General features: G+C 45.3%; 1 protein-coding gene across 13 annotated transcripts in view; it reads left to right on the top strand.

The window, feature by feature from the left end:
- SLC4A4 (solute carrier family 4 member 4) overlaps positions 1-27,513 on the top strand; it is a 234,423-nt gene that overhangs the window by 91,721 nt on the left and 115,189 nt on the right. For all 13 annotated transcript variants that reach the window (XM_052812182.1, XM_052812142.1, XM_052812162.1 and 10 more), the window contains one exon: positions 68-247. In XM_052812182.1, coding sequence (XP_052668142.1) covers positions 68-247 — 180 coding nt within the window. The remainder of the gene's footprint in view (positions 1-67; positions 248-27,513) is intronic.

The raw sequence follows: 27,513 nt of genomic DNA, 5'->3' as shown, positions 1-27,513 counted from the left end.
CGCAGCATGAACTGTACTGGCCAGTGATGCAGTCGAAATTAATATTTGCTGTGCTTGTGTTCCCTAGGTCATCACACTATTTACATTGGGGTCCACGTGCCGAAGAGCTATAGGAGAAGGAGGCGTCACAGAAGACGACCTGGGCACAAAGAAAAGAAGGAAAAGGAGAAAATCTCTGAGAACTACTCCGACAAATCAGACGTAGAAAATGCTGATGAGACGAGCAGCAGCATCCTTAAACCGCTCAGTAAGTACTGGTTTCAGTTGTCGCTCACTACAATGGTCTGTTGTCTAGCGATCTGCTCCTGATCTGATCATGGAGGAGGAAACCGGATCCACGAAAACAGTTGTCTCACGTTGCAGGGTCAGAGTAGTCTTAATCAATAGCTGCTGAATGGTTGCTGTGGCTTGGAAAAGGTACAGGCTGGAGCAGACATTTCATCCCTCCGTATCACCTGAGTTTGCTTCTGAGCTAATGCCAGCCAGGACCAGGCCAAATTTTAAAAAGCAATTTGACACTGGGTGTAAAGAGATAGCAAGGAGATGCAAAGACTGAGTAGATGCCTAGACAGATCTATTGCAGCTTCTGCCCCGGCTCTCGGGATGTGCACCCTCTCTAGAATTCAAGCACCCCGTGGTTTCAGCTAGAAACGGCCTCACAGGAGCAGGTTGATGAGAAGCACCAAGACCACTGCTATAGACTGTGAGAAACATACCTACTTGGGATTTGGCTTCGTTGTATCTATAACTTGTGGTGCTAGTAAGTCTTTTCCCTTCAGTAATTAACCAGTTTTAAGTTTTGCAAACAAAAATAATAATAAAATGTAGCGTTACTGTATGTTTGAGTATCTGTAGGGATTGAATATCTGAATTTTGGTTGGCAGATGAGGTCCATTTTGGATGCCCTATACCTCCATTCATACTGAAATTGTTAACCAGAGGAGAGAGACCTTTATCTAACGTCACCACTATGCAGCTCTTTGGTAATATCATAGGAGACTGTCATAAAGTCCCATTCCTCTTGCTGTCTTCTCTGTTGGCCACAAGGTTGTTCTGAACTCTGCGCGATGGCTGCTTAAATAGAACTGGGAGAGAGATGGTGACAGCCTGCTAGATTGGGAACATGCTAACAAGGTTTGAATATAAGAGAACAGCCCAGGATGTGATATAGATCAGATGATTGAGGCTAATTCCAGATGGTTGGAGTTTCATTAAAGAACTTGTTTGTAAGTGGGGAAAATGCTTCCAGAGAGAGAGAGAGGAGCAAGCATGGGTCATACGACCTGATCTTTGATTGAAAAAATATGTGAATTTTTCATTCTGAAATTATGTTGCTGGATAGTTGCTGCATATAAAGACAGTAACATAGCGTCGCATCAGTCATGGCTTTAGCCCAGGGCCTGTTACTTTTGGTGATGCAGATACTTCAGAGAGCAGCAACTGGAAAGGAAGGCAAGTCACAAAGTCCACTTGCTCTTCGTAGCTCTAGTTCCCTAGTTGTTCCAAGGAAGTTTACTTAATGCTCAGAAACCAGGAGTTGGTTTTACACCGAAAGACGTAATCACCTGTCTTCAAGAACTCTAGATATTTTAAGTGTAATTTTTATATTTACGTCTCTGTTGTTTGGTGTGCAGGTGACCAGATCTGTAGAAATTCCTTTTTGGCCTCCGGATGTATCGATATCCTAGGGGAGTTGTTTCCACAAGCTAATTGTGCCCGTGGTTGACAACCTATTTCTTCCATCAGGTTTTGATTTACTGCCTTTCATTTTGTTCATCCTTGTTCCTCTTTTGTGTCATTTGAGAAAGGGTTAATGGTATTTTTTTCCTCTTTTGTTTCTACGGGTTAGTATGTTCTTGTCTACTCTTTATCTGCACGTAAAAATGTGCACTCTTTTCATCTCTCTCTATCTGAGAATTTTCCCATAGTCTTTTCCACCCTGACCTCTTTGCACTACATATTTTCAGAGTGGGATCACTTAAATACCACACAATATTCCAGGTGTCCCATGCGATAGCATTAATACTACATCATTTGTAACTTTTTCTGTATTGTTCACTGTCTCATGTATCCAGATACTTTACCAGGTTCTTGCAGGGACTTGCTGTTTTACGCTGGTGGCCGGATCTTTTTACGAGCTGGCACAGTTAATTTAGAACACTGTAAAGGATAGGAGTAGTTCAGATTACTGTCTTGAATTTCCAAACATTGAATTACCTGTTGCCTCATATCCCCAGGTTTTTGTCCCTTCTGAAACTCTTGTCTTCATAGCTGACCAGAGTTTTTTGTTGCCTACACTTCTTTTGCTTGCTAACAAGCCTTTCTTCTCTAGTTCTGCATATGTAGTAATGCCAGTCTTCCTTCAGAAATTTCTGCTGTTCCGCCTTTTACGTTCTCCATCATTTATAAATGGCTCTTTATTTCCATTTCGTTTTCTGTCTCTTAGGTGGTTGCTGATCTGAGACAGTTGTTGGATATTCAGACTGTTCCAGGTTTAGATGTCTCTTAGTGGAACTTCGATGAAGGCTTTTTGAGGGTCTGAATGGCTTATGTGCGCCATGTATCCAGCTGCTGTGTTCACTCTCAGGCATGGCAAGTGTGTCCAAGAGAAGACTAGTTCTCTTCAGACAAAGCTTACCAGTTTGGTCTGCTATTCATTACTGGCAATCATGGCAAGCAATCTCAGTTATAACCCTGTTTTTTTCAATCTTCTTCTGTTAATAGTAAATGAATGAAGGGTATGTGGCTCAAATTCGGTTTCAAAAGAGTAAGAATATAAGAAACAAAGAACTGGGGAATTTGGAACAGCAGTTTTAATGGAATTGGGAGAAAGCTGAAATGAAATACATTACATATATTTGAGACAGCTGTCAGTAGAGAGTATGTGGCATCAGAAGCTGAAATATCTGTTAGGGCTGTGTGGTTTAGTAGAGTGGGGCAGAATGAAGGTATTTGCTACGGAGTAGCGGTGCCAGTTGGCCAGTGGCTGAAGAGTGGCCAGGAAGGAGGGAGTTTGGGATTTCGCTTTTCTTCTTTGAAAGGGGGGAAAAAATAACAGAAACTGAGCAAGAAGTGAAATGCAGAGGTTGGAGACAACCAGAGAGTGAGCATTGGTCTAACATGCTTCAGGTCATTTTAGAGGGATCGATGATTATGAAGGGACTGCATCTGTCAGAGCTAGGCCAGCTCTGCAGGGGCTTGCTGGATCATAGAATCATAGCATGGTTTGGGTGGGAAGGGACCTTAAATATCACCTAGTTCCAACCTCCCTGCCGTGGGCAGGGACACCTTCCGCTAGACCAGGTTGCTCAAAGCCCCATACAACCTGGCCTTGAACACTTCCAGAAATGGGGCATCCACAACCTCTCTGGGCAACCTGTGCCAGGATCTCCCCACCCTCACAGGGAAGAATTTCTTCCTTACATCCAATCTAAATCTCCCCTCTTTCAGTTTAAAGCCATTACCCCTTGTCCTATCACTACACGCCCTTGGAAAAAGTCCCTCTCTGGCTTTCTTGCAGGTTCCCTTTGGGTACTGGCAGGCTGCTGTAAGGTGTCCCCGGAGCCTTCTCTTCTCCAGGCTGAACAACCCCAACTCTCTCAGCCTGTCTTCACAGGAGAGGTGCTCCAGCCCTCTGATCATCTGGACTTGCTCCAACAGGTCCATGTCCTTCTTATGTTGGGGGCCCCAGAGCTGAATGCAGTATTCCAGACTTGTGGAGTCTCACAAGGGCAGAGTAGAGGGGGAGAATCCCCTCCCTTGACCTGCTGGTCACGCTTCTTTTGATGCACCCCAGGATACGGTTGGCTTTCTGGGCTGCAAACGCACATTGCTGGGTCGTGTTGAGCTTCTTGTCAACCAACACCCCCAAGTCCTTCTCCTCAGGGCTGCTTTCATTCCACTCATCGCCCAGCCTGTACATGTGCTTGGGATTGCCCCGACCCATGCGCAGGACCTCGCACTTGACCTTGTTCAACTTCACGAGGTTCGAACAGGCCCACCTCTCAAGGCTGTCAGGGCCCCTCTGGATGGCATCCCTTCCCTCCAGCACGTCAACCACACCACACATCTTGGTGTCATCAGCAAACTTGCTGAGGGTGCACTCAGTCCCACTGTCAATGTCACTGACAAAGATGTTAAACAGTGCCGGTCCCAATACCAACCCCTGAGGAACACCACTCGTCACTGGTCTCTACTTGGACATCAAGCCGTTGACCGCAACTCTTTGAGTGCGACCATCCAGCCAATTCCTTATTCACCGAGTGGTCCATCCATCAAATCCATGTCTCTCCAACTTAGAGACAAGGATGTCGTGCGGGACAGTGTTGAATGCTTTGCATGAGTCCAGGTAGATGATGTCTGTTGCTCTTCCCTTATCTACCAAAGCTGTAACCCTGTCGTAGAAGGCCACCAAATTTGTCAGGCACGATTTGCCCTTAGTGAAGCCATGTTAGCTGTCACCAGTCACCTCCTTATTTTCCATGTGCCTTAGCGTAGTTTCCAGGAGGATCCACTCCATGATCTTGCCAGGCACAGAGGTGAGACTGACGGGCCTGTAGTTCCCCAGGTCTTCCTTTTTTCCCCTTTTTAAAAATGGGGGTTATGTGTGTGGGGTACACAGTGTTTCCATGTCATCAGAAGAGGAGAAAAAAAAAAAGAAGTGGTGGACACCAAGGAAAGAGGAAATCCTGAGTCCGCTGTGCCGTCTTACGCGGCTCAGCGCCTTTCTTGTGAAGGGACCCAAGAATAGAAGAGGGAGGGTGTTGCAGTTCCCAGGATTAAGGACTGCTGGGACAGCTGTGTTAATGACCTTTGCATAACACCACTTTGCGTGATGGCTGGCTGTAACCAGGGACTCTGCTCAGCGTTAAAAAACAGGATTGGATTCACGCATGCTTCAAGTATCCGTCAGAGACCAAGGCTTGGTGAATACTGGGTTGTGAATATAACGTGTAGGACACTGCCTTCAGAAAGGCTGTAGAGGAGGTGATAGATGTATGCAAGTTTAATGAGATAATAAAATGAAAGTGCTGTTTATGTAGTCATTGGTGAGATGAAGGGACTGAACTGGAGGACGTTTTAATCTTTTCCTTAGGATTGGAAGACTTTTGATTCATATATTCTGTTTTGTTAACTATGTTTTAAAGCAAGCAAAATCCAATTTTACATGAAGAAAACCCAAACATCTTGAGGAAAGGTACAGTGCATCTCAGTTTATAAAATCCAGAATTTATATAGCTCCTTCTCTTTGTTGATTTTTGCAATTATTAAATTGGACAAGTATTAGACACTGTGAGTTCAGCTTGTATGTAATTGGTAGTTTATTTCATCTTCAAATACAAGGACAAGCATATAAAGTTTGATTTGCAAAATCTTTAATAACGTAGTTGTTAAAATAGTTCCTAGGAGTTTAGGAAACTGCTTGCTTGTCTCCGTATACTGAGAGCTTTGTTTGTACTGAGTTGAAAGCTTGAGCCAGCTTTGATTTGATACATCACTTGTATTTCTTGATCTGTCCCTAAAGACTGTGAAGCCTAAACCTAGATACCTTACCTGAAGATGATTCTCAGCTGCTTCGGTGAAAACGGTGCAATCAGATTTTGACCAAATCTGGATTTGACTCACCGGGTCAAGCCGCTTGTCCCACAACAAACGAACCTGATGAAACATGTCTGTGGATATAGGCAAGAGAGTAAACAGGTCCAGAAATGCAAACCTTCCCTAGAAATGTTTTGTTCCAGTTCAAAACCGGTCTAGCTGCACTTCTGTGTTGGGGAATTGGTGCAGTCTGGAAATGTCAATCCTTTTTTTTTAATCTGTGTCCAGTTCAGTCAAACAAGCCAAACTCTGGTAGTTTATAAACAACCTTCAGCTCTGGCATCTGGAGAGAGTTAGGGAAATTCAACATGTACAGATATGTTTTATCCTAAGTAAATTACTGCTTGGGAAAGATGCCTCCTTCAAAAATCCAGACAGGGATATTCTCTGATACGCTGAGGAGGAGGCTTGAAGGCAATGTTCCCTCTGCAGAGCCCTTTCAGTATATTCCAGGCCTGCAGGGGCTGTCTCTGGGCTCGGAGAGAAAATTAGAGTTCACACCCTTGTTCTCAGGCAGGACTGCTGACACTGGTGCTAGCAGAAATGTGGCTTCCTTTAACCGCAGACTATTACAAATCCGTGTTCCAGCTGAAGGGTATCAGCACTTTATTTCTAAAAGCACCTCCTTTAACCAGCCTGGCCCTGGTTTCCACTTAGGACCAGTAAGAAGGAAACACTTTTTAGCCCTAGTTATTCTGCACCTTCCATCCATCCGCGCTGGCGTACAAGTATTTTTGAGGTTAAAAAAAAAGTATCTATTATTGTATTACTAGTAAGTGGGCTTTAAAGACCCTCTTCTTATCTGCCTAAAACACACCTTAAGAGTTGGAAAACAGTTGAACGTGCTGCCAGAACACTGCAGAAGGGGAAGGATAGGATATTGAGAGGCGATGGGTAAAATGGGGTTTTCAGAGGGAAGGTTTATTGAGTTTTGTAGTGCTAATGGCTGGAGTATCGACCCGCTAGTATTTTGGTCTATCGTTAACTGTGGTTATTGCACTTTGTGGGGTGAAGGAAAGCCTCGGCTGGACCCAGAAGAGAGTTGATAGTGGAACGCCGGAGGAGGCTTGTCCCCTGGCACGGGTAGAGGCGTCCAGCCTGCTTCTGCCTCCTCCGGTCGGCTGATTGCTTATCTCTATATGAAGCGGATGGTATAGTTTGCTGTTACTTGCAAGGAACAAGGCAAGGGAGGAACAAGGAAGGCACATACAAGTTTCTGCTTCGGGACGGGCCGCGATCGGAATCCATTTCCCTCTTCCTCATTCTTCACTACAGACGTGCGGAGATTTTCCCACGAGGAAATGCATCTGTGCTTGATCTGGGAAGGGGTTTCTTCTCATTGTCTGGTTGCCCTCCAAGTTCACGTGGCTCACCTCCCTGGCTCAAACCCAAAGAAATCGTGTCTCTGGGTGAGCTCTGTCGCAGCAGGCAGCGTGCAGACACCGTGTTCAGGTACGCAGCGGTAAGGGGTGCTCTGCAGAGGTGCCTGTGCTTGTGCAGAACTTGCTTGGGTTGTTCTTGGCCTGGCCCAGCTCTGCGCCCCTTAGACAGACTGCACGTGCAGAAGGTACAGGTTAACGAAGAGGTGAATCTCTCTATTTCGAAACTCCGATAGCCCGTTTAGAACAGAAGTGGTTGGAATATGGGGTACAGACTTGGGCTGATGTGAGCGATTACCATGTCAGAAGAAACAGAAGTAGAAAAATACAGGATTCGTTGGCAGAATGGAAATTCTCATCTTTGTGCACTTGATCTGTGCGTGGCCTGTGGTTTCTGGGAAGTAAGAAGCTGCCTGTGTGTATTCGTGACTCTGAATTCGGTGGCTGGGGTAAAAGTCCTTTTATAGGCAAAGGTGGTTCCAAGCAAATGGAGGGCAAGAAGCCCAAAATATAAAATACCTGTCTCCTTCCAAAATATCTTGGGGAGTTTCACGTGTAGTCAAGGACTAGTATTATAAGCTATGAAGTAAAGACTTGCAGTACTACACCTCAGTTCAAGCCCTAAGGTGTTCTACACAAAATAATCACAGAAATGATGCTAGTAATGTAAGTAACAGAAGATGGAAAATTCTCTGTTCTTTGGAGTGATTTTAAAGCTAGCTAGCAATGAACATCCTCAAACCTTGCTTTCGGGAAGTTAACTGGAGGTAGCACTTCTTAATTTTTCTTTTTCTCGGTTTAAAAAGTCAGGGTGAGAAGGTGTGGGCATGGCTCTTCTGTGCCCCGCGTTATTGCGAAGCGGTGCTCACTCTTCTGCTCTGTAACGTTTTGCAGAGCTGTTAACGCAGCCTGCAAGTTTGAGGAGGATGCGAGCTTTCGCTCACAATTTATGGAAAGAAGGCCATAGGCAAGCGGATTGCAGCATCTTACATTCTTGAGGTCTTTCTCCTCTGAATCACAAAGTCTCGCTGGCTGCCTGACTTCGGCCTCTTTCCATTTTCATTTTTAACCATGTTACGTGGAAACAGGATAAAGAAGGAATTTGCTTTGATGGGACGGTGAGCTGCCTGCTGACATTGCTCTTTAGTTGTAAACATGGGATGTCTTTATCCTCATCCTAAGTGTAGTACTTTACATGCATATGAGCACATATTTGTACATGTAAATGCCCTGCCTTTAAAGACCAAGAGGGAGTCTTCGGGAGTTCCCTTTGCTGAAGGGCTGTAAGAGTAGATTTTTCCTTTAATGATATGTTATTGCTATTGGCCAAGTAAAAAGGCTTTATCCCACAAGTTGTGGGGTGTAGAGCCTTGCTGCAATACTGTATGGTTTACTGACTGTTTTTGTTAAAACCACTTGCGGGTCTGAAAAATTCTTGTTGCCAGAGCAAAAGATTTGTCTAAACTCAGCGTAACGCTTAAGAAAATGGAGGGGGAGGAAAGGAAATTCAGTGTTCATAGTTTACTGGAAATGGGCATTCAGGGCACTCTGCCCCATGCAGTGTTGGGCTTCAGAAATGACTCTGATACTTAGCTTTGGCAGTGGCTTCAGCAAGGTACTGGGACCCAAAAGCAACAAGCAGTAATGAGGGGCCCATGAAACTAGTAAACTGCATGTTGTAATAGAATTTTCTTAGCGCTTGCATCCATGAAGAGAGTAAAACCTGATTTTTGTCAGGAGTCAAAATGTTGATAGGTGGATAAATATAACTGCAGAATCTGAATTTTGGAAAACCTTGAAGGAGGGATAAGTGGTTGTGAGCCGAGGCCGTCTTCCATTTGACACAGTTAGTTGCAGCTCTTCTGCATGTGGTCACATGTGGGCTAAGCTTACGGAAGGTTTTCTTTACCAGTTGAAGGGCGTAACTACGATCCTGTTTACAGGACACAAAACCAGAAATGGGGAAAAGAGGTTGAAAATCTGGATCTGTCTGTTGGAGTAGTATCTAGGGGACCCGTATAGCAAGAGAGAGGGAAGGGTTGATATGTCATCCCATCAAAGGTTTGTAAAGGTTTGCAGTTTGCTCAGAGAAATTCCTCTTCCACCCACCAGCAGTAGTTCTTGAAGGTTTTAGTAAAAAAAAAAACCTCTCTTGAGCCCTCAGATGTGGGTTAAGAGGAGCGTTTTGCTGAAGGAGAAAACGTTTGCAGCAGAGTCATTTAATTAAGGTACTGTTTGAGGCTTGTGCTGTCATTCTGGATGGAGTGCATCTCTCCCACTGCAGGTGAGGTTTGATCTGGATGGATCAGATTTGCTATGTAGGCAACCGCTGTGTCCCTCTAATGATCGCCAAGCATCATCCCTCACTATGGGTTAATATGCACCTTTTAACAATTCTAATTTAAAATGCAGCCCTCTGTCAAAAGTAAGTTCTGTGTATTCTGGGGCTAGGAAAGCTGGAACTCTAGAGAATCCTGCTTGCTTGAAGGTTGCTGTCAATTTTGGGTATGCGTGCTAGGAGTTTGCTGCTGGATACCTGCATTGATGTAGTGCTGAGGAGGATGTTTGACGTGGAGAGATAACTGTAATCATCTCTAATAGATTGTCTGAACCTGACAGATCCTGCAACATCAGTTGGCACTTTTTGGTTTTTTTAAAACTGATTAATCAGTGCTTTGCTTATCGAGATGGCTGGCAATGTAAAAGATGTTGTGGTGAGCAGTCTTGTAGCGTGAATTCACCACGCTTAAGTGGAGGCTTTTTCATTTTTAATCCAAGTACAACAGTTTGTGTGTTGCTTCTGGTTGCTGCGGGACACCCTGAAGTTGACGGCATTAGTATCCTCAGTTTCCTTTACGTTATGGTTTGCTTCTTGCCTAACGAGTACGTTTTTTGGTCCTTTCAGGTTCTTCAGGTCTTCTAGTGGGTCTAAGTGGTGCTGTGCGGGGGTCTAAAATAGTTTTCTAACACCTGTCTGAGTGCAGTATCTCTGAACGGTGCTAGCCAGGTATCGCCGGAGGCCAAGCTACTCTTGCTTTTTCCTGTGTTCTGTCACTCACCGCCACGATCTTTATCAGAAACGAAGGCCCACCTATGGGGCTGAGACGCCCATTGATTCCTTTGTGCTCTTGGTTCTCCAAGTGCTTTGTCAGGTCGGTAATTCCTGCTGAAATCTGTGAGACCTGAGCATGGATGCGGGTGTTTCTGGATCACTAACCATCCCACCAGCGGCTAAGTTACAATCTGTTCACCTCATCCTTCGCATTTCTGGAGAACGATCATATTTTGATGCATGTCTGCCCCTTTGCTCGACATCGGTGCTTGTGAAGGGTTTACTCGCACGAGGCCTGAAATAACGTTGCGCATCTACTGTCTTAAATGGGGTGCTGAAGCAGGCAAGTCTGCTTGTAAACACAGTAGGTAAAATATCCACAGATGTGTGCTGAGGGCTGTGCTGGGAAACACCCGTGGGGACGGAGCGAGCCTTCGTGCCTGGCATGAGCTGAGGAATAGAGACGGCCTCCGAAACAGAGACAAGGCTCTATTTGAAACCACTCGTGGAAAAAGCAATTTGAGCCCACTGGTGTGGAAACCATCTCTTTCTAGTTTTAAATGCAATCCGTCTGATGTCCGCGATGCATTCGGCAGGGGTTTTCCAGGCTCTCTGTGGCATGCCTCTCCTTACAAAGCGCAAGCTTTGCAGCTCTCCGGCACAAAATTGCCTCTTCTCAGGAGCACTTCTACACAAATTGGGAAACAAGTTGCATGCAGGGTTGCGGAAATGATACGGCATTTTGAGGAGAATGCAGCGTGCCTGATCTGTAGGTACACCTGCCTGCAGCCCGAGCCAGAGACTGCTTGTCAAAATGTCTGTGCCGGGGACGCTTACAGAATTCCTCCTGTTTGTCTTGAAGTTGAGTGTGAGGTGGCTATTTAATCATATGTCTCTCAAAAACGCGTTTGTGATCTCTTTGGCTGTTCTCAAATGGTCTTCCTACCTTCTTGATGTGCCATCTGGTTTACTATGAAGTAAATTTCTGGTATTGCTTCCCAACTGAGAGTGCCTGCCTTGCAGGAAAAGACCCCGTATTACGGTGAACATCCCAGTTGTATTCCAGTGAGGAGTGGAAGTTGCCAGTCCAACTGTGGAACAGTCTATCCATAATGAGATTGAATTAATTCAACAAGGATATTTAAACATCAGTTTAGGAGGGCTCAGGCTTGGTGTCTACCCTGAAAGTTCATTAAGCTAGCAGCTATAAATAGCAAGAGACAGCTACAGGATTGAAATAAATGTACCTACTTAGTGGAGCAGATGCAGCACAGTCGGGGCGTGCCAAGAGTCCTCTTTCTATTAGTGGTGGTGGATTTTTCAGCAATCCAATTTCTTTCCTGGCTCTTCAAGACATGGGGTGGGATTTTCCAAAAGCTTTTAGCTTCAGCTCACAACGGTAAGAGCGACGGCAGACCGGTGTGGAAAGCCTTTGAAAAATACCGGGCAGGCTGGCCAAATAGCTTAATGTTTTTATATTAATATTTTAGATAGGGAGGATGGTCAGGGAGACTTTTCCTGTAAATGTAAGGGGGAATCTTTGGTATTTTGGTCTTCAAGAACTGCACGGCCGGCTAGCGGATCGGTCCAAGGTGGCGGATTCAGCTGAAGCACGCCTTTTTCTGCCCCTCCGACCTCTAATGCCGCAAGTCGTGTATTTAGGTCACGCGTAGCGCAGCGGCAGAGGTAAACGCAGGGATAATTACTGCTTCGATTGCAAACGTGCCCTCTGCATAGCCGGGGGCCCGTCGGAGAGGCTGTCGGGGTGCAGCTGGCTGAGTAAATGGGAAAGGGCATGGGAAGGTGCTCAGGGGCAGGCGAGGAGGTCAGCTCTGCCTGCTGACACAGCTCGCAGCCTGCGAAGGAGAGATTGCACAACGCGGGGAGAGACCGCTAATTACCTGGCTGACTACCTAGGGTAAAGCTGACTGCGTCCCGGCCCTGAATATTTGGTTGGGGACCTTCTTCTAGTGGGTCAGGCTCCTCCAAGGCAGGACCCCTTCCATCCCCGGCAGGTTGCCTCGTGGCGTGGGGTCGGGAAGCTCCCTCGCCTTTCACTGCAGGGGATGCAAACCTGGAGTTGCGTTAGGTTTCAAGATGGCTATTTTGGGGTTTAGGGGTGGGTTCAGGGAAGAGGCCGGGACCTCAGAAAATCCGGAGGAAAGATGGGGAGAGGAGGTGTAAGGAGAGGTGCCTTGAAGACGCAGCCGAGTGGCATCTTGTAGGTGTGGGAGTGATAGAGAAGAGACACGTGTAGGAGGGAGGTATGTCAAGCGGCAGCTAAACCCAGCTTCCTTTCACCCCTTAATTACTCCAGCTCTCGTCGGTGGGAGATGGTCCGGGTGGTATTCCGCTTGTTCCCGTGGCTCTGTTCTAACTGCAAAGACTCACAGCTCCCACTGAAACACTCGGGTAGGATGAAGGGACACGGTGAGGTTGGGTCTAGATGTGAGCTGTCACCCTAGGCAAAGGCTTTCTTTTTCTTCTTGGCAAGAGTACAGGGTTTTTCTCAGACAGCTAATTAAAAAAAATTGCTTTCTTTGCAACATCTCTTGACTGAAGTCTTGGGTTTTTTTCTTTTTTAACTTGACTTGTGCATATGCCGATCACATAAGGACTTCTTATGAACACTTAGGTTTGTTTTAAAACACTTTGCGCTTCCCTTACGCATAACATCCACCTTATTTAGGTACATGCACAGCTGAAATTGGGCTTACAGCACAGAACGGTGCTAACCTGCCTGGTGCTCTTGGTTTGCCTTTGCTGTGCAGCTGAAGGCTGGCAGTCCCGAGAGCCGAGCTGCGCGAGTGGGCCAGCGGGTGCCCGTCAGCAGGCAAGTTGCTTTCGGGAGGCTGAGAGGAGCAGGCAGCTGCTTTTTGTTCCCTGTTTCCAGGTAAGCAAACGGTACAGCTTTTTATCGCTGCCAAGTATGCTACCCTGCTCTTGCCTGCACCCGCCCCCCTCCCCCCCCCCCCCCCCCCCGTTATATTTTCCCCTTTCCCCCTTTCGGCGTGTTTTCTAAAATAATTATTGAAGTGTGCTTTTAATATCTCATTCTGACATGGAGCAAAACTCTTGTATCTTTGCCAAACTTTCATTCCTTGCTTGTGACAGCTGGGAAAGGAGCTAAGTTGTTTTTTTGGTTTTTTTTTTTATTCCCTTGCAAAGTCCGGATTTTGGGTAGGTGTGATAAAACTGTTCCTCCCTCGGTAGGTGTATGCTGAGACTCCCACGCACAATAACAAAGTGATCTTTCCTGGCAGTGCTGGTTGTTAAGGCAAATACCGAGTGCCTCTGGTGCAGAGGATTAGTTCTTTTCCTGTCCAGAAAGGTATGGTAGTTGTGATTTTTCTCGTCAGGGTCATTTCTGAAGTTGTTTTTGAGAGTAAGGGTGGGGAAAAAGAAGCAGTTGTCCCTGAAAAAGTTATATGCACGTTAGGTCTGATTAAATTTAGGCATCAGCTGAGTACCCGTAGGAAGTACACGTGTGCATACCTGTTGGGACGCGGCACGTGGTGTCTGAGCTTTGCCCTGCCACCAGCTGCCCTGTGTGCCTTTGGCAAGTGCTGGAAGCCTGGTGTTGAAAGTCTTCAAAGGGACAGTTATGTCAGGGATCTCGTGTGAGTGAAAATAAATCTCATCCTAATGTAACAGCATTTCCCACGTTATCCTCTCTGGTTGGCACTCTTCACAGACACAGTTTTGCATCTCGCTCTGGCAAGTCCTTTGCTTTGAGAAAGCCCCCCCGCCTAAAGGGATGCTCCAGACTCTGCTCCCTGAATTCCACCTTCTCTCTTCCTCGGCTGTGACATCTGGAGCTCTCCCCACCAGTACCAGGGTCCGAGGACGAGGGGCTGAAAACCAAGGGGGTAAAAACTCCATCTCTTGGACGACTTCTCGCCCTGAACACTGCAAGCAGTCGAGGTGCTGCAAGGCCCGTGCAAGCTGCTGTGAGCACAAGTGTCTGTGCACCAAGTTCCTTCCCTGGCGGAACATCTCAGCTTGCTTCCAACATCTTTCTCCTTTCCCCAGTATCAGTCACTTTTTTTTCTTTCTGGCAGCATTTCTTTAAGTTTTTTTCCGTGCATTCCCCAGCCTCTGAAGTGCCACAGAAGTGTCCTTAGGAAACGAATGGCTCTTTAGCCACGCAAACAAAACCGGCCCTATCTTTGCGATCGTGCGTGGTTCCTCAAAAGAAATCAGCGGTGTAGACTGAAATGCTGTAGTCAAGCTTCACTTATTTCTTGCTTGTGTATTGTGTTTCAAATAGTGTTAATGTCATTCGGTGTTTGTGTTAGTTGCCTTTAACTGCGTTGAGGCTGGTAGGTACTTCAGTAGAGTTTGCTGGCTTATGAAGGTTTATTGAAGTGACTTTAGGGGTGTGTCGTGTAGGCTTGAGAAAGCATCTTGTATTTCTAGGATTTGAGTATTCCTTTGGTTGTGATGCAGTCAGACTGGTGCTGAGAAGCGATTCCAGTTTGAAAAAAAGTTTTAAAAAAATCAGCATTGCAATGTGCCCCTGTGAAACCATCGCAAACGCCTGGGCCCAGAATAATGTGAATATACAGCAGAGAATTTTCCACCCATGCAGAGGCCAGGATAAAATTGTTTGGGTCTGAATTCTGCTTTTGGAGATTTCTGGATGTGTCTGAAAGGAGCAGCCACTGCAGTGGAAGAAGGGAATGAATGCGATCATTTTCTTCTCAAGAGAAATGACAATGTGTTTTTGATGAGGATTATTTCTAGGGGTGGTGCATTTAAAGGCACAGTGTCATCTCTTCAGGTATTTTTTAAAACCCGCCTCCACTGTTTTCATCATTAAAAAACAAAACACAGAAATTGCCATGGTAATAACACCAGTATAGATGGTAGAGGTGTTGAGCAGTTCCACTTACATTATTGTCAGCTTCAAGTGATCAAAATCCGTGACCCTGAAATAACAAAATTAATTTGAATATGAAGTACAAATAAAAAAGTAGTGTTGTTTCAGCTGGCCTTCTGGTTTAGATACCCTAATGCTGTCGCACTCCAGTCATACATCTGTTTTCTCTACGATTTGAAGAACTGATACAAATACTTCTTGGTTAAGTGAAAGTTAAGATTCTTCTATAGCTTTAACTTCCCCTTGAGAGGGGAGTTAAAATGATAAACCCCATCTGGTTAATATTGAATTAATTGTTGTGAAGTTTGAGATAAAATAGTAAGAATTGCGTATTGTGCATTTGATAAATGTGGTCTGGGCAGAACGGAGAAAATTACCTGCAAAACGAAGTGGTGAATTGGTCTCAAAATACCTTCCTTTTGTGGTAGGTATGAGTGATCCAAAGCATTTTCATTTAGTGGTCACTTCTGCCTTGATTAACTGCGTGTTTGCTTGCAGCTTTACAAGTAAGCCATTTTTGATTAAGAATGGTCTTTGCTGCTTTTTTCTTTACCAGGCAGTTTTTATTAGAAATCTCCCTTGGCCAAAGGTGACACAATTAGTCATGCTAGATGTAGAGGAAAATAATTCAATATAAACTTTACATTGGGTTTAAAGCCACAGGGTGCATAGCTGTCTACTTTGTGGATTTAAAGTGGTTCTTCAACTTCGTCTTGAAATGTCTTCAGTTTTTAAGTACCAGAAAAAGTGCCTCTGGGAAGTTTTTATGGTGTATATATTGCCACTTTGACACTGTACACTGTTCATGTTTTAGATAGACAAAGCAAAAAAGAGGCCAGTTCCTTTCACAGTACAGGGGAAGACCTCCTTTAACTGGAAGCTCGCTGTGCTAATCTTCTGTCTTGAACTGATAGCATGTGCCGCTATAATTACCTAAGCCACCTTAATTCTTTGCCTAATTCTGTTCTCTGTGTTCACGTGAAACTGCTAAGGGACAGAAAAGTCTAAGGAATTTACCATGTGGGGAAAAAAAAAACCCCCTCATTTAGAAGCATTTTGATTTTAAGCCAAAGACATTTCTATGGCTGAGAAGGGGTGAATTGTGTAGGTGATGGTTGGTACTGTAAAGCTACCCTTTTTGGATTAAACTCTCTGCAAATCTGTTGGACAGTGTGGGAAAAAGCCATCCCAAAGCTCTGGGTTTCTCTCTGTGTATATGTAAACAAGAGTTTGGAGCGCTTCAAAGCATGTACTCCGGACCTGTCCACTGAGCCTGGTAGCTATTTCAACATTCCCCTTATGTTTCACACACGACGTTTCATACAGTGGGCTTTCTGACTCATGTTTTGCCAGAGACCATGGCTTTGTTCAAACGAGGCTCTGTCTTGCTGATTAACCGGCAAACTGGTCAGCAGTGGTGTCATATCGCTTCTGTATATGTATTTTGTAGGTGTAGGTAGCATGGATGCTGTTTGGAGGAGAATGCTTTGGGATGGCAAGTACTGTACTAACAAAGAGAGGAAAAGTAGCTATCATTGAGATCCTTAGTCACTTGGTGGAAATGTTGTATAGGAGATGTTCTTTGCTGTCACTGTTCACTCATTATCGCCCCAGACAGAGAAGTGACTGGCTGGAGTACAAGTTGATCAGGCAAGTTACAAGTTCTCCACTTAGCTTGGTTTCCAGAGAGACTTACAGAAAGAAGAGGGTTCCGATGGCTGCAGGTACTGACGTTGAGATGGAGGGAGGCGTGAGGCAGGCTCGAGGTTTGTCACTACAGGGAACGTTGGAAATAGAGCTGTGAGCTGGTAAGATCTTGTTCCCCGTGACAACTGAAAATCGTCGCTTCATTCTTCGGAAGTCTTGATGCACGCTCTGTGCAAAATCCTCTAATGTAAATATAAGCAACGTGTGGATTTTTTTCTCTAAGCCCCACTGCGTATTTTCTGTTGGCTCTCGTGTATCTCATTGAACTGTTCCTATTGGGACCATTTAAAATGTTGATCCTTAGACTAGTTATTCTTGAAGCTGGTGTCCTTTTTTTTTGTTGTTTTTCTTTCCACGCTCTGAAATCTGCTTATCCATCAGCAGAGCTCTTGTAGATTTGCCGATCACTTCTTGCTTGTGCATTAGGAAGAAGGCAGGTTAGCCGCTTTTGGAGGGACTGAAACGTAGGTTGCAGCTGAGGTCAGCTGGCAGGGGAAGTGTTGGAGGGTAGGGATGGGTAAAAGAGGGGCTTCCCGCGACACGGAGCCGAGTCTCCTCTCATCCCAGGAGGTGCAGAGAATCCTGCCCCTGACCTACTAACCTCCTCCGGTTGGGATTGTGGGTTTGGGAAATGAGTGCGCAGATGGCTACTCTCTGGATGGCAGCAGATGCTGCTGATCTAATGAGTAGGATCAATGGACGTTTTAGCAAAATTGTGGCGGGTGGTGTAGGGATGTCTGTAGAACCGCAATGCTGCTCCCTTCTCCCTGATGCCAGTCATTTCTGGGCCCTTTCCCGTCTTCTCTTGGCACTGCCCCCCCATTTATCTCCTCCTCCAGATCGGGCTGGCACAAAGATAATGCGGATAATTTGGATTGCACAAGGAAGCTGTTAGGGAATTAGATGATTAAGAAGTGAGTGGAGGGTGAACCAGAGATCTCGAGGCCAAAAACCTGTTTTACTCAGATGCCAGTAGGTTGGTATGACAGAACGGGAGTGTTAATAAAAAGTAAATCAGTCGTATACAGAATACCCTGCTGATAGCAGAGGTCTTTCTACCTCCCTACGGAATATCGCTCCAGTGCGTGCCTTGCTGGAGCTCTAGCTTGCATAAGAGCAAACCCTAAAACAAATACATGTCTGTCATCATTCACAAAATACAAGCTTCATTATGCTCTTACAAATGCTTTTGAGGAAAGACTTCTGTTCAGGCTGAGTCTTCTGCAGCTGTGGGTCTTGTCCAAGGACCCACTCCTGGGTTCCTCTTTCTGCCAGGGTTATTTTAGGGATGGTGAACTTGCTTTGAAGTTTCTGTTGCATTGGAGCAGATGCTGTGTTGTGAACGTGTTCATGCCTTGAAGAATGCCTTGAAGAAACAACCACTTACCGAGAGGCAAGAACTGCCTTTCTTTTATCTCTTCTGACTCTTTTATCTCTTTGACTTTCTGATAAGCCAAAATGAACTATTTCACCTGTGACCTGAAGGACTGGAGGAAGCCAAAGAACCACCACCAAAGGAAATGGAAATTGAACAACACTGAAATTTCAATGTCATAAACCTGAAGAGTAAACAAGATAGAGTGGAAAAGGCCTCAGCCCTGGTCCATTAATCATTGCAAATTATTTCCTTTCTTCTTTGTTAGTGTCAACCGTTTCCCAGAAAAATGGTATATTCATTAAAATAAATCTGTATGATACCTGAAACGAAAGCTCTGAGAGCTCTGGGCTATTCTGCTCAGCTTTGAATCCTGATCCAACATCTGTTCAAGCAGGAGAGAGTCTTTGGATGTATTTGCTGATTTCTTACCCACTGAGTGAACTTTAAAATAATGATATTAAGTACACGAAAATTGTGTGTCGGGGAAGAGCTTGGTCATCTGAAAGCTGAAGAGGAAAGCAGCTGTTAACTAAAATGTAAGCGATTCTTTATGGATGTGTTTGTACTTGTGTCGCCAGATTTATGTCTATAAAAAGGCAGATGCCTTTTGGTGCGTTTTGCCTTATGGTTTGTATACTCACTGGAAAAGTAGCGTAGACCTCAGCAGTTAAATGGAAATAAAAGTATGCATAAATCAGCAGAGCCTTTCCTTCTGTTTGTAAAGAAACAGATGAATGGACTAGTCTCAACCTGAATGTGGTATTGGGCTTGCGTTCAAGTCTTGCTTCCAACTGGAGACCTTGATATTTAAATATAGTAATGGGAACTGAGTTCATCCAACTGAGGAGGGGTGTTTGATTTAGCTCTGAGCTGTGGGTATATAATACCCTGTGAATTGCACGGCTGTGCATGAAAGGAGAGGTATTTTGGGCGTCCTGATCTGTGGAGACCTCCAGCAGTTACTCTCTGTTGTGTTCATGCTCCAAGAGCAGTTTCATAACGATGTGACTTATTAGGCTTGGGTTTCAGACTCTGATTAATAACTTGGCTCCATTGCGTTGAAGCTACGTGGGAGTTTTTTTTTTTTTCCTAGGTGAAGTGTGTGTCCTTATTTTGTACTTGCACTTCTGCTAGGGGAACCTGGGATCGGCAGCAGAAGGCTGCGGCTGTTAAATCTGCGCTTTCGCTTCCTTGGAAGCAAGCGATTGTCCCGATTTAAAAGCAGTGGTGAGTGGAAGGATGCTGGAAGGTCAAAACAAAGCAGAAACCATAGGTGTCAAAAGCTATTCGCACACAAAAGGGAAGAGCCAGGCTCCACCGTGAGTCAGCTGTACGTTCAGCCTCAGAGAGCCACCCGTCGTGATAGAAGTATGTCTCGGAGTGCCTGGCCCTGGGGGAGCTGGGCAAATGTGGTCTCACAGGGGGGATAGATGATACAGATAATAAATCAACTTCAGGTACACGATATAGGAAATAGTTACAAAAGTTTACGGTGCCACGGTAACAATTTGGTCCTTGGCTGTAGAGTGCTGATAGCATTGTGGGGTTTGGGGGATAGTTTTATTTTTGTTTTTAAAATGGATAAGTAGCTCTTAGGATGCGAGTCATCAGTCAGGAAGAAAGAAGGACACGCACTAAACAACGCCACTCACAGGAAAGAGCGATCGGGAAAGTTTGCTGTGGGCAGCGAAACTTGGTATGCTTGGCTTTTTGTGCCGAAAGGTCAGAAAAGCTATACTGAAAATGGAAGATTTAGATATCCAGACACTTACTAAGTGTCCTGCACCAAATCTGGGCAGAGATAGGTGTCACACAGACTGGCAGAAGCTAAATTAAGGTTTTGCTGTGGCCTGCAGTCCAGATGAGTGACTCTTTCTCCACGAACTGTACGGGAGCAGAGAGTGATGAGCCTCTGTGAATCCCCTGTCTGAAATAAAGACGGGCTTGAAGAGCTCGGGGCAGGCAGCACTGTCGCACGTGTCCTTGCGGTGACATTGCACCTTCATTCACGCTCCAAGGGCTGAATGCGGCGCGCGAGGCGACGGGTAGCGTCTCAGTAAGAGGGTGGTAGCCGTGTCCTGTGGGAATTTCAAATTCTTTGTGGTTACTGTGGGCGATGGTGAGACTGGCTCGTCACCGCTGCGTGGAAAGAATAAACCCGGGAGGTGGCAAGTGGTAGATCCACAGGGTTTCAGGAGCCGTTTGGGGGGCAGTTGAGTGGGTGGGGTAGATCTGCCCCCGACGAGGAGGTGCGCTTATAGAGGTTGCACAAAACTGCGTGGTTTCCAGTCCGTGAAGGCAATGGAAACTTTGAGGCTAGGGAGGGGTTTCATGGACGCGGGAGGACTTCAACGTGTGACTTTGACCGTTTGGTCCTCGGGCCTCTAAAAGCTTTCCGGGGCGTCTTGCAAATCTGTTGGGCTCCAGACGCTGAAGAGAAGAAGAAGTCTGCTTCTTGCTCCTCGCTCGCAGGCAGAATGCTGACTTGAATGTTCAGCTGGGCGCTGACTCTTCCTTGCGCTTTGGGTATTCCTAGAGAACATGTCTGACCCCGTTTTGTTGGACTTGCTCTTATTTGGGTTTCCCTTTATCTGTCTGGGACTTGTTCTGCCTACTTTGTATATCATGGTTTTCTTGTTCCAGCCTGTTTCTATGCAAATTGCCTAGGATGGGAAACTTCAGAAGGATGAGTCCATAGAAAAAAGAAACGTAGTCAAGTGACTTCATTCCGGCATGCATTTCATCGTGGGAATAAGAGCTCGCTCTGCAGAAAGAAAATGCTCACCACCAAACAGTATAAACTTATTTAACGGCAACAATTGTTCCTTTGGCAAAGTCTAGCTAAAGCTTTCTAGGGGGATTAGTCTAGGCTTTGCATTAAAGCTGGGCTGAAACATACTCCGCATTCCTAGTGGCAGAAAAGTAGTGCCATCCAGAACAGTTGTTTCATGTCTGCTTCAAGAAATGGGGATTATTTGGGGATGGACTGTTTCAGATAAACGACTGTTACGTCTTGTAGAATCACGTTTGCTAATTGGAGGCAAAAGAAACAGCTGTGTAACCACAGAATATGCTGATTTAAATTTTTCATGTGGTTTTTTGAGTTAAATTTTTTCAGCTGTATAGTTCAGATACCAAGCTCACACTCTAAACTCCTAATTTAGAGTAGTCGTCGAACGGGACATTTCAGGGGACATTTCAGTGATTTTTCCTTTGGCCTGGCCGAGAGGGTTTTGCAGCTTCTTGCAGCTCCCACAAATGATGCGTGTCATGTGTGGATAACCTTATAGCAGGGGTATGAGAAGGAGGTAACAGGGTAACTGCTAAAGATCTAGGGCCTTGGGATCTATACAAATAAACGGTGCTGTAGTCCTTTTACTAATCTGAATCTGGTTTTCATTCCAGCTGTGTCAGTGTGACTTTTATTCAGTGGTGAGGAGGGAAGACTTCCAATTCTTTTACCTGGTCTACTTAAAATATATATGCATGTATATGTAAAACAGGCAGTATTTTTTAATTAATTGTTTGCCTTCGAAATGAGATTGCTCTCTGTCTTGTGGGTTCCTTTAATGCCTTGGCAATAAATAAGAAGCTTCCAACTGCAGACAAAACCACATTCGGGGTTAAATGTGAGCATTTTTCGATTGTTGGACCTTTCATTGTGGAAAGAGGGCTAACATTCCAGCATCGTCATCTCCTCGGGTTTGGTCGTGCCATGCCGTAACGATCGGAGGGACTTGAGCGGTGCAGGGACGGGCTGCCAGTACATATTCTGTCAGCACCTATAGGGACAGCGCGGGCAGCAAGAGAGCTGTGATTCAGGACAGCACCCAGGAACAAATTTAACCTAAAGCATATATTTAGCCTGGCTGTTTTCAAGAAGATTTAAATCCATATTTAAAGCTAAGCATCTGTTGAAGCGCTGTGCGGATTGCTGATATAAATAGTTTGCCGGGGGAAACCTAGGAGCGGGCTAGATTTCAGGGAGCGCTTTCGGCTGCTCTGCCGCAGTGGGATGATGCAAGCAGCGCGGCTTTGCCAGATGACTATTTCTGGTATAGATTCTCACTATCCTTTCGCCTCTTCTTTAGCGCCCTTCCTAATGACCGCAGGGTTTTAGAACCGAAGAAGAATTTCCTTTCTCACAAGTGGGACAAGCGGAGCACAAATGGGACCGGAGTTTGACTGTCAATTCCCTGCCTGTCACCCACCGCCCCGGATGACCCTGGAGCTGTGCAGGTTTCCAGAAGCGTGGCTCTGCTGAGAGCTTTCCCCCCCCACCGGAGTTTACTGTAAACTGATCCTGGGAGGATAAGCAGGGCTATCTCTTCACTGAAAAGCTGCCAGCGTGCTCTATATAGCTCACCCTGGTCTCCCTTTGTAAGTAGAGTAATGTAAAAGGGCTTGCTTCTCCCAGCATTACTTATGAGGAGCGTTCTCATTTTCCCTATTATTTTTACTTGTCTTAATGCCAGGTAAGCTGTCACTGAATTGAATGCTAGGTGTTTTCCTAGCTTCTCCCTGTTGTTTTAAAAAAAGGGGTTGTAAAAGAGTGGCCAGATCCCTGTGGGCTGGGATCTTCCTCGAGTTGGACGAAGTCAGGGCGATGAGCAGCTCCGAGTATCCCTTGGGAGCGGTGATGCAGTTGCTGACCTTCTCCCTGAGTCACAAGTGAGCCAGGCTTCTTCCCACCTGTTTTTGGGAGGTCCTGCGCTGACTCCGTCTTACGTGGAAAATGTCCAGCAAGAGCTGGTGGTGGTCACTGCCACCCTGCTAACGCTTTTGGCTAGAGCTGCCTCAGACAGCTGTGTTCGTGCTGCTCCAGCAAACATTTCCTTTGTATTTCGTTTCCATTTCCAGTCTCAAAATATGCTCTTTTTTCCGTGTGAAAGTGGTAACACATGTGGATTTTTGTCTGAAACGTGTGCCTGCAGAATATAAAGCATTTTCGACGCTTAAGGAGTGAAAGGTGCGTCTTCATTATTGGAGGGTTAAATACTAAGAAGCTGATAAAGACAGCGACCGGGTAAGGTTTGCTAATGAAGAAGGTCGTGTTACCCAGCTTTTGCGTAATGTCGTTCTTCAGTCTCTAGAGCAAAACAGATTTTAGCAAACCGTATCCTCGTTAATTCCTTACCGAGAAGCCAAGTCCCGCGGAGGACTTGAACGCTGTTAACAGCTTGCAGCTGGTACCGTCCGTGGAAAGTGTTGACTTTCAGGACATCCCATATTTCACAACAGTTGGAGCTGTAGGCTCCTAATTGAAACTTGGCAGTGTTTGGGAAGCTGTGGACGTGTTTTCTTTCCCCTTGTTTTCTGAAAGTGGATAGAATACCTATTAACAAACTAAGGGGTTTTTCTTTGCCCTTCTGGAGAAGAGGATTTATAGATTGTTTGCAGTAAAAAATAGTCTGGTGGATCCATTTCTTACATTTTCCCAAACTGCTATTCTGTGCCAGAAACAGACCTTCCTTTAGGCGACTTAATTCTCTCTCCATGGCTAATTCTGAATGCTTTCGAAGACCGTAGATATCTCTCAAGTGCAGTTGAATGTTATTTTAGGGTTGGGAGAGTAATTAGTTTGACTTCTTTATATCTACAGCTAATCTAAGGTTTGTGACTTGACTCTTTTCAACACTGTCCTGTGACTAATCTCATAGTTTTGTCATTTGTTAACATAATTGTGTACTTTTTTACAAATGGAAAAATACTAGGGTATTTGCTTCATCATTCCGCAGCGGTTATTGCATACTTTTAATGGCTAAAAACCTATTGATCAAAGTTCCTATGTTTATAGCCATTTTTGCCAAGGAATTTGGCACAGAAGTGAACAGGGCAGAGAAATGGAAGGTGCAGTGCTTTGGGGAAGAACCTGTCATTCCTGTTGTCAAAACAGAATGTGGCTGCTTTAATCAAATTGAAGAGCTTTGAAGATAGAAAGAACTATCAAAAGATGGAGTAATATTAATATGTACATATAATGAGTTACAGACAAGATTGCTTTCTGGGAGAGAAGAGGGATCGTGTGTTTATAGATTGCAGGAATGCTGTGTAGTACTTCATCTAACAAATGTGTAAATGCTCCATTGATACATGCTTATATTGGCTCGTGATTTTTGAACCCTTGGTAATGATTATTTTACAACAACTTTTGGATTGTGAGGCTGAGACTGACCAGAAAAGGCGTTTTTATTTCTTTTCACCCATTTTCTTAATATGGAGAAGTACAGTATTTACTCTTGGATTACTTTGAAATTTGAAGACTTAGGAAGTTGATTTCCTTTTTGGCTGAAGCCTGCTGGTCTTCGGCACGTTTTGAAAATAGGTGTTTTGATTTGCTCTGAGGTTTCATCTGGAAATGAGGTCTCAAGGGGAAAGCTTTGGAAGCCCTGAGGGTTGGGGTTACCTCTGTTCTCCGCGAACTCAGTGGTGAGAGTCTGAGTGACTGCAGAAATCAAGTCACCTGCTCAATGACTTCACTCAAGACTTTATGCTTATCGTCATCACTTTGTCTTTTGGTTGAACCACTGGTACAAAAATCAGTAGATTTTGGCTTTTCACTAGCCTTAACAGACGTTGTGTTTTAATGACCCACGTTTTCCTACTTGTGAAATATTTATTAGCAAATGCAGCTCTTCAGAAGCGTTTAAAGCTCCTTCTGGTTTTCATGGCAAGCAATTTTTTTTTTAAAGTCCTTTTTGGTGAGGGTTACATTTATGAACTGTTTTGTGCGTTTAAAAATGGCGTCTGTTTAAGTCTAACATCACAGCATGTGCAGCCACAGGCCTCGCCTTTGATTATCTTCTGCAATTTTACATCTTTTTTGACCGTGGGTCTGTGCGGATCAGGCTTACGGTGTTTATTGCAAGCGGTTTCACTTGCTGCCTGTACTTGTCTGGAGTGTTTGGAAGTGGTGGTGACGCTGTGCTTTTTTGCGAGCACTTCAACTCGGTGCTTGTAAGAAACGGAAAGGCAGAAGGTTTTTGCCTGGTCAGCTTTCATTTGGGCACGGCATGCGTAGGAGCCGCTGCTGTCAACGACTCGTTTCTGGCAGGGGTTGATCATTTGGACACTGCTACCACCGTAGCTTCAGGTTGTAAGAGGAGAGGCCCTAGGTACAAGTTTTAAGGGAGCTCGAGACCTTTGCACGGGTGTAGGACAGCGTTAGGTGGTATTTGATGCACTGTCAAATGCCCTTGATGTAGAAGCGGTGGAAGAACATCCTCCCAAGAGATTTGTGCAAGAAGGGGTGTCGGTAGCTCCTGCCTTTCTTTCCAGCATAAATGTGGATTCTGCAGGTGATCCTTCTGCTGTGGACGTCGGCATGTGTCTTTGGGGAAAAAGCGGAGAAGTAGTACCCCTACTGAGGGTCTCGGGAGGGACTTCTGGTCTCTCGTGGGTTAGTCTGTGGGAGGAACAAAGAGGAGACAGCAGTTCAGCGGCATATCCAAAGCCCTGCCTGTTGGCAAGAGAGATACGGTGTTTTAGCAGAGAGCAAGCAACACTTTGTTTGACAAATGGTATCTTGGAGACAGAAGCCGAACGCTAGTATTTCTGAACTTGGGAAGTGTCCCAGAAGTAAGCCAGCACGCATACTTGTTTATGTGCTTATCCAAGAGGGTTATCTGCCTGCTTCAGGTTTTGCACGGAGAAGCGTGTTATTTCGTAAGAAAAACATTTAAACCCAGGATGTATCTATGCCATGAAAAGCAAGGAAATTGGAGTGGCAAGTCCTCTTCCGTAACTTCTCTGAAGACCAGACCACATTTACGATGACCTGGGGAGGGGAGCGGTGCTCTGTTTCCCCTGGCACACAGAGTCAGAGTGGTCCCAGGTTTTCCAGGACCTGCATGTGGATTTAGCTGTAGGCACGCAGAAATTAATCAGCTTTACGTATACACTTTCCGGGCAGTATGCTTGCAATTCATTTTCATGCTGCTCCCATGTATGTATGCGTTTTTTGATTAATCTGCTTTCTGCTGTTAGGCAGTCATTTGCAGAGTGCAATTCTGGGCTTTATTTTTTTCTTCTTTTTTACCTTTGTTGTGGTGGTGGTGTTTTTTTTTAATATCTCTGCAATCCCTTCTGGTGGGGGAAAGTAGTCACTGCAGGAAAAAAAGGGAAGGATATTTCCTAGAATGTACCAACCGTGTTCTTAGGCACGGGCTGGAGGCGAGATTGGTTTTCTGGCTCATACCAGAGCAGCTTCACGTGGGTCTCCTGCGTTGGGCCGTTGAAGCCTTTAGTTCTAGCTAAGTTCATTTTGAGCCGAACTTGGTGTTGCTGTAGGTATGTTGCTCTTGCGATCAAGGACAGCTTCATTCTTAAGCTGGCTGGGATGAGCTAGGACGGTACCAGGGGCATCTGGTGTCCTCCCCGAGGGCCACGGCTGACGTGGAGATGAACCAGAGGGTCCCTCGCACTTCTGGCTGGTGATTCTGAACTGTCCTCTTCCCACACGTGGATTGCTTGGTGGAGCTTGTCCTCGTCAAACCGCAGCAGTGCCTTTCTCTGTCCTGACGCTGGAAAGGGAGCGCCTGTTACAAGCCCACATAGCCAAGACAGCACTTGGTGCAGAAGAGAAGATGCTCTGTTCTTGGAAGCCCACGGCTTCAGAAACATGAGGTCGGTGCTTGTAAAAACATCCTCCTCCGATGAAATTGGGTGTGACATTTTTTCGAGTGACGTGGGTTTGGTGTCCTTCATTTGGGAAGAGCAGACAGATTTTCCATAGCAAGAGGAAGAGTAAAAGTTTTGCAAGAAATATTTTGCTTCCTATCAAGGTCACGTATTTTCTTTCAGTTATGCAAAGCATGTGCTTAAAATGGGAATCTCTAGTTGAGGACAGCTTTCAAATGCAGCGATCTCAGAAGAGAAATCCTTGAGGTTTATTGCCCACAATTTCCTGTCTCTTTGGGGGATAAACAAACGTGTTTTGAAGAAAAGCTTTTTTTTATCTAGACCGGGTCCTCCTTTGTCTGTCAACCTGCAGTGAATTGAACCATTCCCATCTTTGACGCGATGCTGTTGGCGGACATTTGACTTCCTCTCAAAATCAAGCAGAAGAACCTGGGTTGTGGTTGAAGGAACAGGTATCTGAAAGAGCTGTCTGCTTCTCCGTGGCTTCTCGACTGCCACAAAGTTGAGAAACACCTGGAAAACGGCTTCTGGGGTTTTTTTCTACGTGTTCTTTTCTTTAATGCGTTTGATGGAAACATGTAGCAAACAGCCCCTGCCTGTTTCTTCTGAAGTTACTTTTCCATCTGATGGAGTTGTCCTTAGGATTCTCCACAAGGTCGGGGTATTGAGAAGTGCACAGTGTTCATATTGCAGCCCATGGGTGGAAGAGGTGCTGGCGGAGTCCGAGTGCAGCAGTTAATGCGCAGCAGATTGCTGGCAGGTTTATTCTGTTATCTTTTTTTTTACTATTATTATTCCGAGTTTGCTGCGGCATGAAATCCATTTACTAAAAACTCAGGGGAAGAAAACAGATTGATGCTGATATATGAGCACATGA

Source organism: Harpia harpyja, chromosome 2 (genome assembly GCF_026419915.1).
Source record: "Harpia harpyja isolate bHarHar1 chromosome 2, bHarHar1 primary haplotype, whole genome shotgun sequence".
In the NCBI taxonomy this organism is placed as follows: Eukaryota; Metazoa; Chordata; class Aves; order Accipitriformes; family Accipitridae; genus Harpia; species Harpia harpyja.
The sequence above is the reverse complement of the archived record's forward strand: the minus strand, read 5'-3'. Positions and strand labels throughout refer to the sequence as shown.